The sequence below is a fragment of the Octopus bimaculoides genome, chromosome 2, assembly GCF_001194135.2.
Source record: "Octopus bimaculoides isolate UCB-OBI-ISO-001 chromosome 2, ASM119413v2, whole genome shotgun sequence".
In the NCBI taxonomy this organism is placed as follows: domain Eukaryota; kingdom Metazoa; phylum Mollusca; class Cephalopoda; order Octopoda; family Octopodidae; genus Octopus; species Octopus bimaculoides.
In genome coordinates, this window is record NC_068982.1 from 96,067,780 (window position 1) to 96,082,183 (window position 14,404).

General features: G+C 35.8%; 1 protein-coding gene across 2 annotated transcripts in view; it reads right to left on the reverse strand.

Moving 5' to 3' along the window:
- Nucleotides 1-14,404, reverse strand: part of LOC106873213 (T-complex protein 11 X-linked protein 1) — a 51,034-nt gene that overhangs the window by 21,760 nt on the left and 14,870 nt on the right. Inside the window, exons 1-4 of one of the 2 annotated variants that reach the window (XM_014920459.2) lie at nt 12,197-12,216; nt 9,193-9,357; nt 4,436-4,547; nt 740-860 (exon numbers count right to left, since the gene is read on the reverse strand). In XM_014920459.2, coding sequence (XP_014775945.1) covers nt 740-860; nt 4,436-4,547; nt 9,193-9,313 — 354 coding nt within the window. In that variant the 5' untranslated portion in view covers nt 9,314-9,357; nt 12,197-12,216. Of the gene's footprint in view, nt 1-739; nt 861-4,435; nt 4,548-9,192; nt 9,358-12,196; nt 12,217-14,404 lie in introns of those variants that run through there. The other variant, XM_014920458.2, reaches the window with a different exon arrangement.

Genomic DNA, 14,404 nt, shown 5'->3' on the forward strand with positions numbered 1-14,404 from the left:
TAAAGAAGTGAATCATAAATATGAAGAGCCTAACATTTATCCAAGGTCAAATTATTGATGCATCACAAGTATGGAAGCATTTGTTGAAGTCAATTTCACTTGAAAAGCGAATACACAAAAATGTCAAAATAGAGAGTGAAGCTTTTTGCCGTTGCTATGTCAATACCGGAAGTTGACATTGCATCACAAGTATGTAAGCATTTGGTACAAAAACGTCAACATAGAGAGTGAAGCTTTTTGCCGTTGTTACGTCAATACTGGAAGTTAACATTGAGGAACCGTTTTAAAGAAGTGAATCATAAATATAAAGCAATATTATTTATTTTTAATAAAAAAAATCAAACGAAGAGCCTAACATTTATCCGAGGTCAAATTATTCATACATCACAAGTATGGAAGCATTTGGTGAAGTCGATTTCACGTGAAAAGCGAATACACAGACATCTCTGTTTTATATATTATAGATATAGATATATAGATATAGATAGAAGATAGAAGATATATATATATATATATAAACACTAGCTTTTTATTCAATGCAATATGACTATCATTTCCATTTATGTGACAGATATCAATGTAAGCCAGTAGATTTTTGATAAACTGAGTTTTTAACTCAGTTACATTTCCTAGTTAATATTTATGTAAAGTATCTTCTAACTTCCCCTCCGCAACATAAATAATTATTGTTAATTATCATTAACACTTCCAAAATGAATCTTAATTAAATCTTGCATACCTCTCTGATGGTCTCAATAATTTGTATGGCAGATTTATAATCTGGTGGGGTGGCATTCAGCTGTTCATCTATTTGGTTCCAGAATAAGTTATGAAATATAGTGTGTATCCGTTTGTAAAAACTAGATGTAAGAAAGAATAAAAGAGAAGAAATTAACAAAAGCAAATATTAATAATTTCTGGGTAATATACTTTAGGGAGAGTTTTAAATGAATAAAATGTAAGTTAGTTGAGTCTCTAACTGAATTTTTACTCACATTTGTCCATATTTCACTGGGAAGACAGGGAAGTGACAGTTTTAGTTTCATTTCTTTCCCAAGAGTAATCCTGACTTAAATTCAGATACAAGATGTATGAGTAAGTTACCTGAAGAATGAATATTCATTTCTACAGAGAACAACAATGGTTAAAACCATGTGTCAATGAAGGAGCACCTACACATCATTTGACTTGCTACAAATAGCAGCCAAACCTCTTTCAGACCACACCATCTTAAAAAAACAGGCACAGTGGATAATGTATTCCTCCTATAAAGACAGGACAATCACAACTGGAATGTCTTTTGGTCATAGATCTGCTTAGTTAGAACTGAGCTAGAGCTAAACCATAATATTAGCTCTTAAAGACAGCAGTGGTACTAATAAACAAGATGTATAATATATAACAAAATATCACTGATTGATTGAATTTATTCTCATGACCAAGGCATAAAAGTCACCGAATAGCAACAAGTGATAGGTGGGGAATTTAAATAAATCAATTAAACTAGACATTGTGAGATCAAGTGGAAATGTATTCCAATACCTTGGAGGCTGCAATCACACCTCTTGTTGAGAAAAAAAATACGTATTATATAAAAAGTTAGTATACATGAATGTTCAGTAGCGAATTTGGTTTGTGCTTTTCTACAGTTTCATCATCATTATTATAACAGCTACTTTTCTATTCCCACATAGATCAGATAGAATTTTGTTGAGGCAAATATTTTTCAGCTGCATGCCTTTCTTGTCACCAACCTTAACCTGTTGCCAAATAAAATAGTTTTTCTCCAAGACCAAATATGTTTTCATGGAAGACACATATGGCTTTGGTCAGCCCAGGACTACAATAGATGACATCTGCCCAAGGTGACAAGCAGCAGGATCAAACCCAGAACCATGTAGTTGGGAAGTATAATTACTTACTACACAGCCATGCCTGTACCGATACTAAACAAAAAAGTAGGTCAGAAAAAAATGTTTTGTTGAATGTAGGTGAGCAGCCAGCAAGGTAAATACACAAACCAATTTCAAGTCCCAGTTAAAGCTATTTCACTTCACTGTACTAAACTGAGTCATTTTTACTCTTGGCAGAGGCATGAAATATTGTTTAATATAAACAGTGAAGTTGGGTGGAGGGAAAGATATGAAGAATAAAGAGAAATGACATAATAACATTAAAATACAATGAATAGTCAGTAAGTAATTACACATGAAATAGATTGTTGCTATATCTATTTGTTTGTCAATCTACTGAACTCTGCACAGAGAAAGAAAAATAAAACGTCTTTATTCATTTCCATATTTACAAGAATTTCAATACAGCATGGGATATGAATGAATAAATAACTCCATATATTTATTTATAAGCTAGGCTGTACTGGCATTCTGTTAATTACAGTCAGGTCATCAACATTGTAGAGTCATGTAAATGAATTGTACCTGACACAAACTTGTATACATTTCAATAAATACTTTCTGGCTATAATTGCTCAACATTTTGGGAAAGAGAGGTAAGTAAATCATGATGAACTGCTAAGCAACAATAAAACTAGTTGGTTCATCTCAAGCTGCTGAAAAGGTGCTCATAGGGTTTAATTTCACAACAAGACTAAATACATATAGATATATATATTTATTTGTCCATATCACAATATTTCCATGTTTTACATTTTTATTTTTTAAATATTCACATATAAATATTAATATCAACATCTGCAGCAACAACAATATTAAACTGATATCTGTTGTACCATATTACTGTGGGCTGGACAGTCCACACAGTACAGCATCAATTCATGTTTTGATCCTAAGTCAATTATTTGAGATTAAATCTTCTCAAATTTCATTTCCACATTTTTTTTCAAGCTTTCATTGGACTACATTTAACATGTTTCACTGTTAACCAAACAATATATTCACACACATGCATACACACACATATATATAGCTACTACTTCAAGATGCTTATTTCTATTCCTCATACTCTAACTTTTCATCTGGCACAGAGCCACTTTCCTCAATATTACTCTCTACTAGTTGAGGAATCTTGTAAATTATTTGGTGGCCTCACTGCTACAGTGCTACATAAAAAGCACCCAGTACACTGTGTAAATTGGTTGGCATTAGGAAGGGCACCCAACCATAGAAACTATGCCAAAGTAAACAGTAGAGCTAGGTCTCGTCCAATACATGCCAACATGGAAAACAGATGTTAAATGATGATAATGGTTGTTGTAATTTTTTATGACTACTTTTCATGTTCACAGATCATTTCATTTCTTCTAAATGGGTCACAAGGACCACATCTCACTCATTTTCAGACTGGTTTCTACAGCTGGACACCCTTCCACATTATAGAGTATACTAGATGTATTTTATCATGGCACCAGCTCCAGAAAGGAGTGAGTGAGTGGTGGAGAGCTAGAAGTGGATAAATAGTGAGAGTGAATAATAGGTGTTGATGCCAAATGGCCAGTGACTTGATATATTGTGCAACAAGTCAGTCATTTCTTTCACACACATCTGTATTGTATCCTCAGTTCATTTATGCTTAACATTTCCAGTATCTAATTTGTTCTGTTTCCACTTCTGAAGATCCATAGTATTCACTATCATGCAACATCACACTTTTATCTCTGGTCTACAGATGTACTGTCTTTCCACCACCTTTAGAAGAGCAGGCTCAGAGCTGGCTGATTTTCTGCCACCTCCACTCATGCATATCTCCTCTTATTGCCCATGTCCAGTGACCACCTATTTTTGGTTCCCACATTAATCACTTTTCCTAAAAGATCAGCCTTCTGAAATTCTTACCATGCACATGTTTCTCTTGCAACCATCAACTTGCAGTTACTCTTTTACTCTTTACTGTTTTACTTGTTTCAGTCATTTGACTGCGGCCATGCTGGAGCACCGCCTTTAGTCGAGCAAATCGACCCCAGGACTTATTCTTTGGAAGCCTAGTACTTATTCTATTGGTCTCTTTTGCCGAACCGCTAAGTTACGGGGACGTAAACACACCACCATCGGTTGTCAAGCGATGTTGGGGGGACAAACACAGACACACAAACACACACATACATATACATATATATATATACATACATACGACGGGCTTCTTTCAGTTTCCATCTACCAAATCCACTCACAAGGCTTTGGTCGGCCCGAGGCTATAGTGGAAGACACTTGCCCAAGGTGCCACACAGTGGGTATGAACCCGGAACCATGTGGTTGGTAAGCAAGCTACTTACCACACAGCCACTCCTTACATTACATGTCAATCTTACCTATTCAGAGGTCATGCAAAGACCATAAACACAACTCCTTCCTCCAGACCAAATGATTAAAAAAAACCCCAATAAACTAAAAGACTTTTTAATGCCTGGATAAACAAAAAAAAAATAATAATAATAAATAAAATAAAAGGTTGAACAAACCTGTTTTCTGGAGGCTGAGGCCTTTCTAACTCATATTTTTCATTGATAACTATTTCATGGAGAAGTTCCATATCTCGGAAGCAATTATAGATTTCTGTAGATTTTTCCGATGCTGAAACCAGAATTGAATATTTTCATGAGTGAGACAGAATGGAAGAAATAGCAAACTCTACATAAAATAACCAACAATGTTTAGTTATATCACTTTACAGTTTAAATCCAAATCCTGCAGAGATTATTCCTCTGGGGCTCATGAAATGAAGATCATCAAAGCATTGGGATGGATTCTACTAAGTAACCACTTCCAATAAAGTTTGTGACCCTCTTCTGAACCACAGAAATCATTATTAATTACAAGTACTGGAACAGCATCATTGATAGCATTCCAAACTCACCAAATAACTTGCAGTCTTTTGTTTGTCCCACTAAGAAAACACTTTTGTATTTACCTCCCTCTGAGGTCAATACACTAAGTATTGGGGTTAATTTGATTGATTATATCCTTTCTTTATAAATGTCTGGCTTTGTGCCAACATAAGAAATTACCATTATTGCATCTTCTGCAGCTACTGCTGCTGCTACAGCTGAGGTACAATGAATTTGAGGTTGGGTTTTTGAATAATGGTTGTAAGTTCAGACTTAATTCTAATTGCTCCAGTTTACTTGAATCAACAAAAACATAAAAAAATAAAACCCAAGGTCTACTCCCTTTCTATGATTAAGTACTTGGAGAATCCAACTATAAAAATCAGCTGCTCTAATAGAAGAGGAAGCTTTCCAGATCATCTTGTCAAGCAAGGAACTTGACAAAGGAGCCACTATGTGGTTACTCAACCAGCTCGAAATAACCACCAAATCTTTATCAAATTATGCTTTACCATTTTGTAAAATGAGATACAGTATATAATGTGGTCCTATATACACAATACTTAAGAGAAGGATCGGGTGGTTATGACTGGAAACCCTTTAATTATAGGTATACTCAGTGAGGTTTGCCAGGGGTTAAAGAAAAACTTCTCCAACAAATATATTGTTCCATCTATGCCAAGCTAGGGAAGTGGATGTAAAACAATTTATTAAAAAATTGAATTAATTTCTGTCACATCACTGAAGCTTTTATTCTGAGTTCTAGAATGACATTTTGTAACAATAATGTTTTAATCCCATCCCAGACTTCCTTTATCTGCAATTAGACATTGCAGATTAGAAACAGTTTATGAAGACATTGCAAGTGAGAGGTTCCAGATGTTCCAACTTCCAACTATAACAAAAAAGTCAAATATCTTATTATCACATATTTTAAATCCACCACCAAGAAAAAGATTAATGGATAGAGCTTTTCCTGGATTTCATACCATTAAGCAATTTGGAGATATCTTTACTGAACATATAGGATTATCAGTCATAGTAGCAGTTCCCACTGAAAGGAAATTTGTATAACTATAAAGAATCACAACCAAAGCTCTTTTATCATAGACATAATCATCATTATTTTCACATCCATTTTTTCATGCTCACTTAGGTCAATCAGAATTTGGTGAGGTGAATTTTCTACAGCCAGATGCCCTTCTTCTCACCAACCATAACCTGTTTCCAAGTAAGGTAATATTTCCTCAAGGCCAGACATGTTTTCATGGAAGATTGGAAATGAAGGACACAGCTTGTTTACAACTATCATGCAAAATCAAAGAGACACATACACACTGTGTGTGTGTGTGTGTGTGTGTGTGTGTGTGTGTGTGGTGTCTATATGTCCTTGACTTGGATTAACAGTTGTAAACAAGTGGCACTATATATATATATATATATCAATCAAAAGTGGAGGTGTGTGACCTAATGGTTAGGGTGTCAGCATCACGATCGTAAGATTGTGGTTTCGATTCCTGGACAGGGTGATGCGTTGTGTTCTTGAGCAAAACACTTCATTTCACGTTGCTCCAGTCTGCTCAGCTGGCAAAAATGAGTAACGCTGCGATGGACTGGCATCCCATCCAGCTGGGGAACACATACACCATTGAAACCGGGAAGCCTGACCCATGAGCCTGGCTAGGCTTTAAAAGGGCGCATTTGATTTTTGATATATATATATACATATATATACCCACACATAATGGGCTCCTTTCAGTTTCTATCTACCAAATCCACTCATAAGGCACTTGTCCAAAGTACCATAGCTGGATTGAATCCAAAACTAAGTGGCTGGAAAGCAAACTTCTTAACCACACATCCATGCCTACATATGAAAATATATATTTGCTGTTTGAAATCAATTTGTCTAAAGTTGAAAACCCCAAACATCTGCATAGTGTAGAAGCAAGTATTTTTACAATTGAAGATCCTCTTTATCAATAAATGTTCGACAATGAAGTACACCTCAAGTTAGGAGTATTTAATTGTTAGGTGTATCTCAAGTTAGTCAGGCAGACCAAGCAATGTCTGTACTTTGTTTGGTGACTTAACACAATTCTTTTTATAATAAGGAACTATGAAGGGTCAATGATTAGCTCTGGTTTAGCAAATGAAAGTAAATCCACACCCAGATTCCTAAAAACCAATGTTCAAAGGACATTTTAGACTTTGCTGTGCATACATATCAGAATCCTACCAAGATTGGTCAGCATTCAACATAATGGTTTGTAAAAAAAACAGAACCATCTGAGAAATAATGAAGCATGCTATTGAGAAACGTTTTACAAGTAAAATGACACTAATTTACGCAAACAAAGAAAAAAAAAAAAATTTTGAAAAATGAGTAGCAACGGAAAAACTTGATAAGAATAAAACCTTTATCTATATGATATACTTAATGCATGTATATCATAGAAGAGCCAGTATTTGCAATGTTCATCTGGGAAAAGATCCCTTTATATTATATTGAATATTGTATTAATAAAAATGAAAGATAGAAAAGGAGAATATAAAACAGATCATGACTAACTGTATAAGAAGAATGCAACATGTAATGCTCCCACATGATCTCTGATATGGTGGTTGGCACTCCGTCGCTTACGACGTCGGGGGTTCCAGTTGATCCAATCAACGGAACAGCCTGCTCATGAAATTAACGTGCAAGTGGCCGAGCACTCCACAGACACGTGTACCCTTAACATAGTTCTCGGGGATATTCAGCGTGACACAGTGTGACAAGGCTGGCCCTTTGAAATACAGGTACAACAGAAACAGGAAGTAAGAGTGAGAGAAAGTTGTGGTGGAAGAGTACAGCAGGGTTCGCCACCATCCCCTGTCGGAGCCTCGTGGAGCTTTAGGTGTTTTCGCTCAATAAACACTCACAACGCCCGGTCTGGGAACCGAAACCACGATCCTATGACCGCGAGTCCACTGCCCTAACCACTGATATAAAGGAATATGTAGTTGCCCAGCCTGCTAGATAGAATAGTTAAACATTCTTCATACTGTTAAAAGAAATAGAAGGACACACTGAATAATGTAGCTTTAGATTTATTATACCAATAAAAATTAAATGATAGTGTGGTGATAGCCAGAACATTTTGCTCAGAAGTTTGACCAGAATGCAAATAACAACAGCACTCCAAATAAAATGAAGCACATAGAATTAAATGTACAACTTAAAGATATAAAAAACTTCTGCAGGAAATTTAAAGGGAACTCCCTATAAGTTGACAGTACGACATGTTGACATTTCTTTATTGACATGTAAAAGTGAAAATGCCACAAGAGGCTTTTAAAAACCCGTGCTTAGCTCTTTAGAAAATAAATAATATATTTCTTTTCTGGATGGGATATCAGCCTACAGCGATAACATCCTCAGATGATCTGCTACCTTTTTTTTTGACAGCTAGCTGAATTGGATTAAAGTAGAATAAAATTCCTGGCCAAAAATAATAGAACATCTGCTGCCAAAATTGACTCCTGGCTATGGACTGGTAATCCAATACCACTTTAGAACCACTTTAGTCTCTTGCACAATAAAATTTACAATCTCATTATCAAAAAGTAGCATAATATATTTCCTTTCCTTTGCATCCAGCATGAGCATAAATTCTTTTCAGATTCCTGAACTGGTGCTGTTTAACAAATGTACAAAAGGAGAAAAATTGGTGCATTTTTTCCATCTAGAGCAGTGGTTCCCAAACTTTTTCAGGCTGCTACCCCCTTGACACTCAGACCACATTCCTAGCACCCCTACCCCTAACTAACCATCACAAACATAGACCCCTTTCTGAAGCAAATTGAAAGCAACTGCATTTCATAAATAAAAATTAACCTAATGAACCCATTATTTTGTTGTTTTTACATGTATTGCTACCCCATTATTGTCCCAATTTTTACATGAATCGCTACCCCATTATCACCCCACTTTTCTTCAACGACACCTTGGAACTTTCCACCACCCCTAAGGGATCAATACTGCCCACTTTGGGAACCACTGATCTAGAGCATCACTTTCTTCTGTGCTATCATCATCTACCTCATCTGATGATGAAGGAAAGTCAGAACATTGCTGTTTAAATCTTCCATTTGTGACTTAATTTCTCTAAGTGTAAGGGTCACTTATGCTTAGGTGCATTTGATGAAGTAGACATTCAGGCATCAATTGATGATGATGGACATATCATCTAAAATTTTTGAAACATCGACTGATGATGTCTGCTGTTAAGAGTTAATACTACAGGTACCATTATATCTCTTAAGTAGGAACTAAAATACCAATATCACACCATACTTTCTTCTTGATGAAACTACTCAAGAATTGAAAAATGAGGAAAATTACTTACATAAGTGAAGGAGAAATGGCTCATCTGGCATCATTCTTTTAAAAGATTTGCTTTCTGATTGTGATGAATTCATTTCCAGAGTTGATTCCTTCTCTTTGGATTCATTAGGAGTATCAGACATGCTTAGAAATCCTCAGAGAGATAGAAATAGATGGTGATAATTTCCTAAACAAAAAAAAAACATAATAAATAACAGAATTTACATAGTACCCAACTACCTTCATTGTTATTTTTTCTAGTTCACATCACAGTTTTCCTGATGAGATGAGCAAGTTTCTTTTTTGTTTGAACAATTATTGTAGCAGGTGAATATCATTCAACCAAGTGTGAAATAGAAAAGAACATGCCTGTTTGGTTATCAGGTAAACAAACCTTCATATGACAAATACAACACTGTGGATCACTTACAGGCCCCAACACAATAACAACAAGGTTTGAACTTGTGTTCATATTTAGTGTTTCAACATTTTTACCTCACTGTCAGTGTGATTTTTTTTTTACACAACAACACATATAACTGGTACTCCAGTGGTTAAGATGATGAGGGTTCCAGTTGATCTGACCAACAGAACAGACTGCTCATGAAATTAACATGCAAGTGGCTGAGCACTCCACAGACATGTGTACCCTTAGATACAGGGAGATACAGCATGACACAGAATGTGACGAAGCTGGTCCTTTGAAATATGGGTACTACTCATTTTTGCTGGCTGAGTTGACTGGAGCAATGTTAAATAAAATGTCTTGTTCAAGGACACAACATGCTGCCAGGAATTGAACTCACAACCCTACAATTGTGAACCAGATACCCTAACCACTAAGCCACATTCCTTCACTACACAACATATAGCAACAGAACACCACCTGTGGTTGCAATCATACCAAGCACAACATAGTTATAGCTAATGCTTTCACATTCATTTATTAATATTTAAGCAACTTGCATGAATTAGCTGAAAACGAGAGCAGTTTATATTAAGTCCTGTGATACTGAGGATCTTTTACAGTATTCATACTCAGCATTACATTTAGTGTTCATATTCCAATGAGGTCAATAGCTTTTTATGCTTGGGGTGTGGGTGATTCAATCAACTATGCCCCTCCCTGACAAACTTTGGCTTTGTGTCCAGCCAAAAAAGAAAAGAGAAAAAAAACATCAGGTATTTAAATATTTTTAACTGAGGAAATTCATTTGAACTGGTGGGATTTTGTTTGAGGAGATGAAACCTTAAAACCTTACCCCTTTAAAAGCATTGTCTGGGGCATATTGTATCCCCATACCCCCAACACACACACACAACTCGACTCCCACCCACCCAAGCTATGCAACTGGGAGGTTGATGGCATTGTTGGTGGTGGTGTAAAAATAATTATTTAGTGGTCAATGCAAAAAAACTGCCACTACATGTTTTTGAGTTCAGTCTACTGCACAGCCAGATCCCATCTCTGACCAATAGCTAAAGGTTATCTAATTGAAGTAGTTCTTCACCATTTTCAAACTTTAATTCTTGATTTAGAGTGAAATCTAATTTTTTCTTTCTTTTCATGAATACAGTACATTTTTTGTAACCTCTCGACACCTACCATAAAACCACTTCCCTTCATACTAGACCCCCATCAATTAATTTGAGGGGTTTTGCAAATTACTTGGTGATCTCACTAGTGCCAGTGCTATTGAAAAAAGCACCCAGTACATTTTGTAAAGTGGCTGATGTTAGGAATGGCATCCAACCATAGAAACCACACCAAAGCAGACAAACCATTCAGCCCATGCCAGTATGGAAAATGGACATTAAACAATAATGATGATGTATAGACCACAGATATGCAGGAGAAATGAATGAAATAGAGAAGCACATAACAATACACTTGAACACCAAGCTGGACATATCCATATTGTCCATGAGTAAAACTGATGAGATCTAAGGCTATCAAAACATGTGTCAATAGATGATGGAGCAAAAACAAAAAAAATCATAAATACAGAATACTGAACTTTAAACCCATTACCTCCCATAATTCCATTAATTGGAATTTTTTAATGAAACATCGATTTCTAGCATAAAACAGCCTTAGAAACATGCTGGAATGATCAAAATAACATTTCAAATAGAAATAAGCGAGATATTGGGTGAAAAATTAGCAAATCTCATTTGAATATCAGAGAAATATACCTAGTTGATATAGTAAAAAGGTTAGATATAGCAAAAAGGTTAGATATGTGTAAATATTGACAGATAATTACGAAATCTGTAATTTTTAAGTGATCTCATATGAGATCACTGGTAGGTAATGGGTTAACCCTATAGCATTCAGATTACTCTGTCAAATGTAATGCTTATCTCTTCACACAATTTTGAATTAATCAAATGACACCCATGAAATCATAGTCATGGCCATTGCTGGTGTCATATAAATGGCACCCATGCCGGTGGAATGTAAAAAGTACCCAATAAACTTTTGGAGTGGTTGGCATTAGGAAAGGCATCCAGCAGTAGAAACCATGCCAAATTACACTGGAACCTGGTGTAGCTCTCCAGCTTACCAGTTCCAGTCAAACCATCTAACTCATGCCAGCATGGAAAGTGGACATTAAATGATGATGATGATGATGATGATGCATTAAATTGTAGCTCCAACATTTTGATGTGATTGTCTATTTTCAAAATGACATTGTAGGATAGGTATGAGAAGCTAGATCTGGCCAGTTTGAACATAAAACAGGTAGAATATTTTGGCTGGATATGGCTGGTTTAAACACTAAACTGTTAAGAGGATTTACTTTTTTTTTTTACACTGACCACTAAATAATTATTTCTACACTACCACCAACAATACCATCACTCTGCCAGTAGCATTGCTTGGGTGGGGGTTGAGTATGTGTGTGTGTGGTGGTGGTGGTGGTGGGGACAAGTTGCCCCAAGCATTGCTTTTAAAGGGGCAACATTTTCAGGTCTGCTGTATAAGCCTGTATAAGCTTGGGGTGGGAAAACTCAAGAACTACCTTAGTGTGAACATGCTCTAGTTATGTCACTGCAACCTCCACTCCAAGAAAGAAAGAAGTGAACCATTCAACTGGAAAGTATTGAGAGAGAAAATGACATGTAAATGACAAAAAATATACAGTATCAAACGCTGTAATCATAGAACAAATATGTGAACTAAATCAACAAACCAAATTTTTAAACTTGTTTCAGTTCTAAATAAAAGCTAAATTCACAGGGCAGTGGATTGACGGAATCACTGCTTCAAATTCTACCATAGCCAACTTAGCTTTCCAGCCTTTCAAGATGATAATAAAGTACCAGCCAAATATTGAGTTAGATTTATATTCCAGTAATGCATTTTTGATGTAAGTTGAATTATAATAGTAGTAGAGGATTTTACCCACACCACTAATGAGCATATAAAAGCATGAACATCACACAATCACATTCATCAGACTCATCTCATATATTTTAGTTAACATACTTAATAAACTAATACTAAACAACATTAGCATTTTTTTAGGCATGACTGTGTGGTAAGAAGTTTGCTTCCCAACCACAAGATTTTGGGTTCAGTCCCATTGCATGGCACTTTGGGTAAGCGCCTTCTAACTATAGCTCTGGGCTGACCAATGCTTTGTGAGTGAATTTAGAAAACAGAAATTATGTGGAAGCCCATCATGTATGTATGTATGTATGCATGTATGCATGTATGTATGCATGCATGCACGCATGCACACACACACACACACACACATATAATTGTGTGTCTTTGTGTTTGTCTCCCATCACTGTTTGACAACCAGTGTTGGTTTGTTTATGACCCCATAACTTAGCAATTCAACAAAGGAGACTGACAGAATAAGTACCAGACTGTAAAATAAGTACTGAGATCAATTTGTTTAACTAAACCCTTTAAGGTGGTGCCCCAGTATGGCTGTCATCCAGTGAATGAAACAAGTAAAGTTAAGTTAACCAGAGAAGTCACAATGACCATGACATTTACAGGTTCTCCAAGAATGGTAGCCTCTGTAGGTAAATGTCGGCAAAAAAAAAAAAAGGGAACCAACAGTATAGTCTAAATACTTGAAACATTGAACTCCACTAAAGGCATCCAAAGACTAATGATGGCAAAAAGTTGTGCAATATGTTAGGTATTCCCCTACCCAAACAACCATGAATTATGACACTAGCCCTAAGTAGGTTGTCGAATAGGAAAAGGAATTAAAAACACATATATTGGAATGAAGCAGAGATTCATCAAATAAAAAGGAATAATTTAGATGAGAGATCAAAAGTTTACTTATAGATGTCTTGCAAACAACTCGCACATGCAAGTGCTACCAGTCAAGAACTCTGCATACCGGAAGCCAGCAAGTGTATGGGGTCATCAGGAGAGAATGCGCGCCATTTCGGGGCCTACCTCTCGACGGCATCAATACGCACCGGCCCCCCTCACTGATATGAGGCCCCACTTGCTAGATCAACTGGTTATTAAAAACAAAGCTCAATATTTCTCTAGCCATCACTCATCGTCTCTTTTTAACCAAATCCAGTGGCTAGCCTTCTCCACTGTATTTTGGATACTAAACTACTGAGCCAAAAGGTCAAAAGTTGAAATTGTGTGCTTAGCTAAAAATAATAACAGCTTAGTGGTTAGTATACAAAATTATTTCTAAATGTATCCATGAATCAGAAGACTGTGAAGCTTATGATTAGCTTTGTCAGTTTATCACAAGTTAAATTTACAAAGAAAATGAGGCACATAAAATTCAATAATGTGCTCATAGACATACAAAGACACCTGGAGTAAATATTAATACACAAAACATAATCTGATTGGATAATATATTATCTACTTAATTTTTTATCTTTACCTTAAGATGTGTATCCAACTGTGTGACCACTTGCTACAGAGGGAGCTTCTGTGAAGTTACTTGACCTGATTTATTTAATGTAGCAGTCAAAATTTTCTCAACAAAACCGATAATGTTTTAAAACTGGAACCACTTATTCAAATCTTATAGCCACCACTTCTACACTCTAACTTTTGAATAACTACGGCTAAAAATATCAAGTGACTGTTTTATTTCATTAACTATCTCTCTGCTGAAGGTTTTGCTTGACAGAGTTAACTGAGGATACTCAACAAATTTTTTGCTATAATTAATGCCAACCTAGCTACAATCTGTGTAAGTAAGAAAAAGGAAAATCTTGAATATATA